The sequence below is a fragment of the Dipteris shenzhenensis genome, chromosome 16 (assembly GCF_047967505.1).
Source record: "Dipteris shenzhenensis isolate YYH24624 ecotype China chromosome 16, Dip_SZ_1.0, whole genome shotgun sequence".
In the NCBI taxonomy this organism is placed as follows: domain Eukaryota; kingdom Viridiplantae; phylum Streptophyta; class Polypodiopsida; order Gleicheniales; family Dipteridaceae; genus Dipteris; species Dipteris shenzhenensis.
Genome location: NC_141611.1, coordinates 956,163 through 958,504, shown reverse-complemented (window position 1 = coordinate 958,504; position 2,342 = coordinate 956,163). Strand labels below are relative to the sequence as shown.

At 47.6% G+C, this 2,342-nt stretch overlaps 1 protein-coding gene across 1 annotated transcript; it reads left to right on the top strand.

Annotated features, from left to right (window-relative positions):
- The first annotated feature begins 550 nt into the window (after positions 1-550).
- Positions 551-2,101, top strand: LOC147892370 (ammonium transporter 1 member 1-like). Its single transcript, XM_087387368.1, has one exon. The coding sequence runs from the start codon at positions 551-553 to the stop codon at positions 2,099-2,101; it is 1,551 nt and encodes a 516-aa protein (XP_087243494.1).
- Positions 2,102-2,342: the final 241 nt, after the last annotated feature.

Here is a 2,342-nt window from a genome sequence, read left to right as displayed (position 1 = left end):
CCACTAATTCCTATTTTCTATATCAAAGAAATACCTATTTTTTGCTTTGTGTTTTCGCACGAATGCTATGGTCTATCCCCAGGGAAGGCCAAAAACCAAGTGCTCCCCATGGTCCCTTAGTAGGGCCAACAAGAGCATCTTTGGTGACATGCAAGAGGGTGCAAAATCATGATCACCATTTTGAGGAATGGCTCCACATAGTTGACAAAGGCACTCCTAAATAACAAGAGTAATGAGGTGTTCTTATCCTTAAGAAGATGCCAAATTGCTATCACTCTCCATTGTCCAAGAATGAAGGCTCAAAAATATTTTCCACAAAAATGGAACGCGCAAGCGTGCAGGATTCGGTTTGATGGTATGTGTCAAAGATCCCACACCGTCAAGATTCCAGATTCCAGATCCGGGCAACTCGTTTGTATTTTTGCGCGCAGGTCTTACAACTGACAACTCTTTTGCTCTACCCTCTTCTTCTTCTTCTTATTGAGACGCTTCAACCTGTTTGCATATCCGCAGCTGCGTATTATTATTAGCTTCTTGCCCAGCGATTGGAATGGCGGAGCTGGCATGCAGCCCTGCTGACCTTTCCTCTCTCACAGGCTTTCTTACTTCCTCGAGCTTGGGTTCTTCCAACGCGTCTCTCGCTGGTCAATTCTTTTGCGACAAGTTGAACCTTGTGTCGGCCCGCACGATCGCCACTACCCTTGCTGTAGATAACACCTACCTTCTGTTCTCGGCCTACCTTGTTTTTGCCATGCAGCTCGGCTTCGCGATGCTCTGTGCTGGATCTGTAAGGGCCAAGAACACAATGAACATCATGCTTACCAACGTTCTTGACGCAGCCAGCGGTGGCATTTCATATTATCTGTTTGGGTTCGCTTTCGCGTTTGGTCATAGCAGCGGCAAGAACAATGGTTTTATTGGTCATCACTTCTTTGGCCTAAAGAAAATACCCAATGCATACGCTGGGATGGATTATAGCTTCTTCCTGTTCCAATGGGCCTTCGCTATTGCTGCTGCAGGCATTACCAGCGGCTCCATAGCCGAGCGTACTCAGTTTGTGGCCTACTTGATTTATTCGTCGTTCCTTACTGGATTTGTTTATCCGATAGTGTCGCACTGGTTGTGGTCGTCTGATGGTTGGTTAAGTGCAACCAACACGAACAACCTGCTTTTTGGGTCGGGAGCCATTGACTTTGCGGGCAGTGGAGTGGTACATATGGTTGGGGGGATTGCCGGACTGTGGGGGGCTTTGATTGAGGGACCGAGGATTGGCAGGTTTGATGCAAACGGGCGTTCCCAGCAGCTTCGTGGCCATAGCGCTACCCTCGTTGTGCTGGGAACGTTTCTGCTATGGTTTGGATGGTTCGGCTTCAATCCGGGCTCTTTCTTGAAAATTCTTGTGCCCTACGACGATAGCCCTTTCAAAGGTAACTGGTCAGGAGTGGGTCGCACGGCGGTGACCACCACTCTGGCAGGCTGCTCTGCAGCTCTCACGACACTATTTGGAAGGAGGTTGATAGGTGGGCATTGGAATGTCCTGGATGTGTGCAATGGGCTCCTCGGAGGTTTTGCAGCGATCACTGCAGGATGTTCAGTTGTAGAGCCGTGGGCTGCAATCATTTGCGGCTTTGTCTCAGCCTGGGTGTTGATTGGGCTCAATATTCTGGCTGACAAGTTCAGGTTTGATGATCCTCTTGAAGCAGCTCAGCTGCATGGGGGCTGTGGGGCTTGGGGTCTTCTCTTTGTTGGCCTGTTTGCCAACAAGAACTATGTCCGAGAGGCGTATGGAAGAAGCGACTCTTCACCCCACGGGCTTTTCCTTGGAGGTGGAGGCAAGCTCCTAGCTGCTCAGATAATCGAGATTTTGGTCATTACAGGCTGGGTAACCGCAACGATGGCGCCGCTCTTCTACCTTCTTCAGAAATTCAATCTTCTCAGAATTTCTCCTGAAGACGAGCTCAATGGAATGGATCTCACCCGGCACGGAGGTGCTGCCTACATATACCACCACGACGATAATACCACCCCTAGTATTATGTTCCATAAAGACAGCTCTCTTAATGACGACAACCAGAAGCCAACTACAGGTCATAGTGTGTGATGTTTTCCTGAAAGTCATGTCATGGTATGCTATATTAATCTATACTTAGTCGTCTAGTTTGTTTTGTTTTGAGAGCCCCATCGGGCATCTCATGCTTATCCATAGAGCAAGCGAGAAAAAGAGAGCACTGAGCTCTTAATATCAACAAATTATTTCATACATATGACTTAATATCCTCTTCTATAGTCCCTTAGTATCAATAGATTACTTCATACATACAACTTCTTCAATAGATTACATC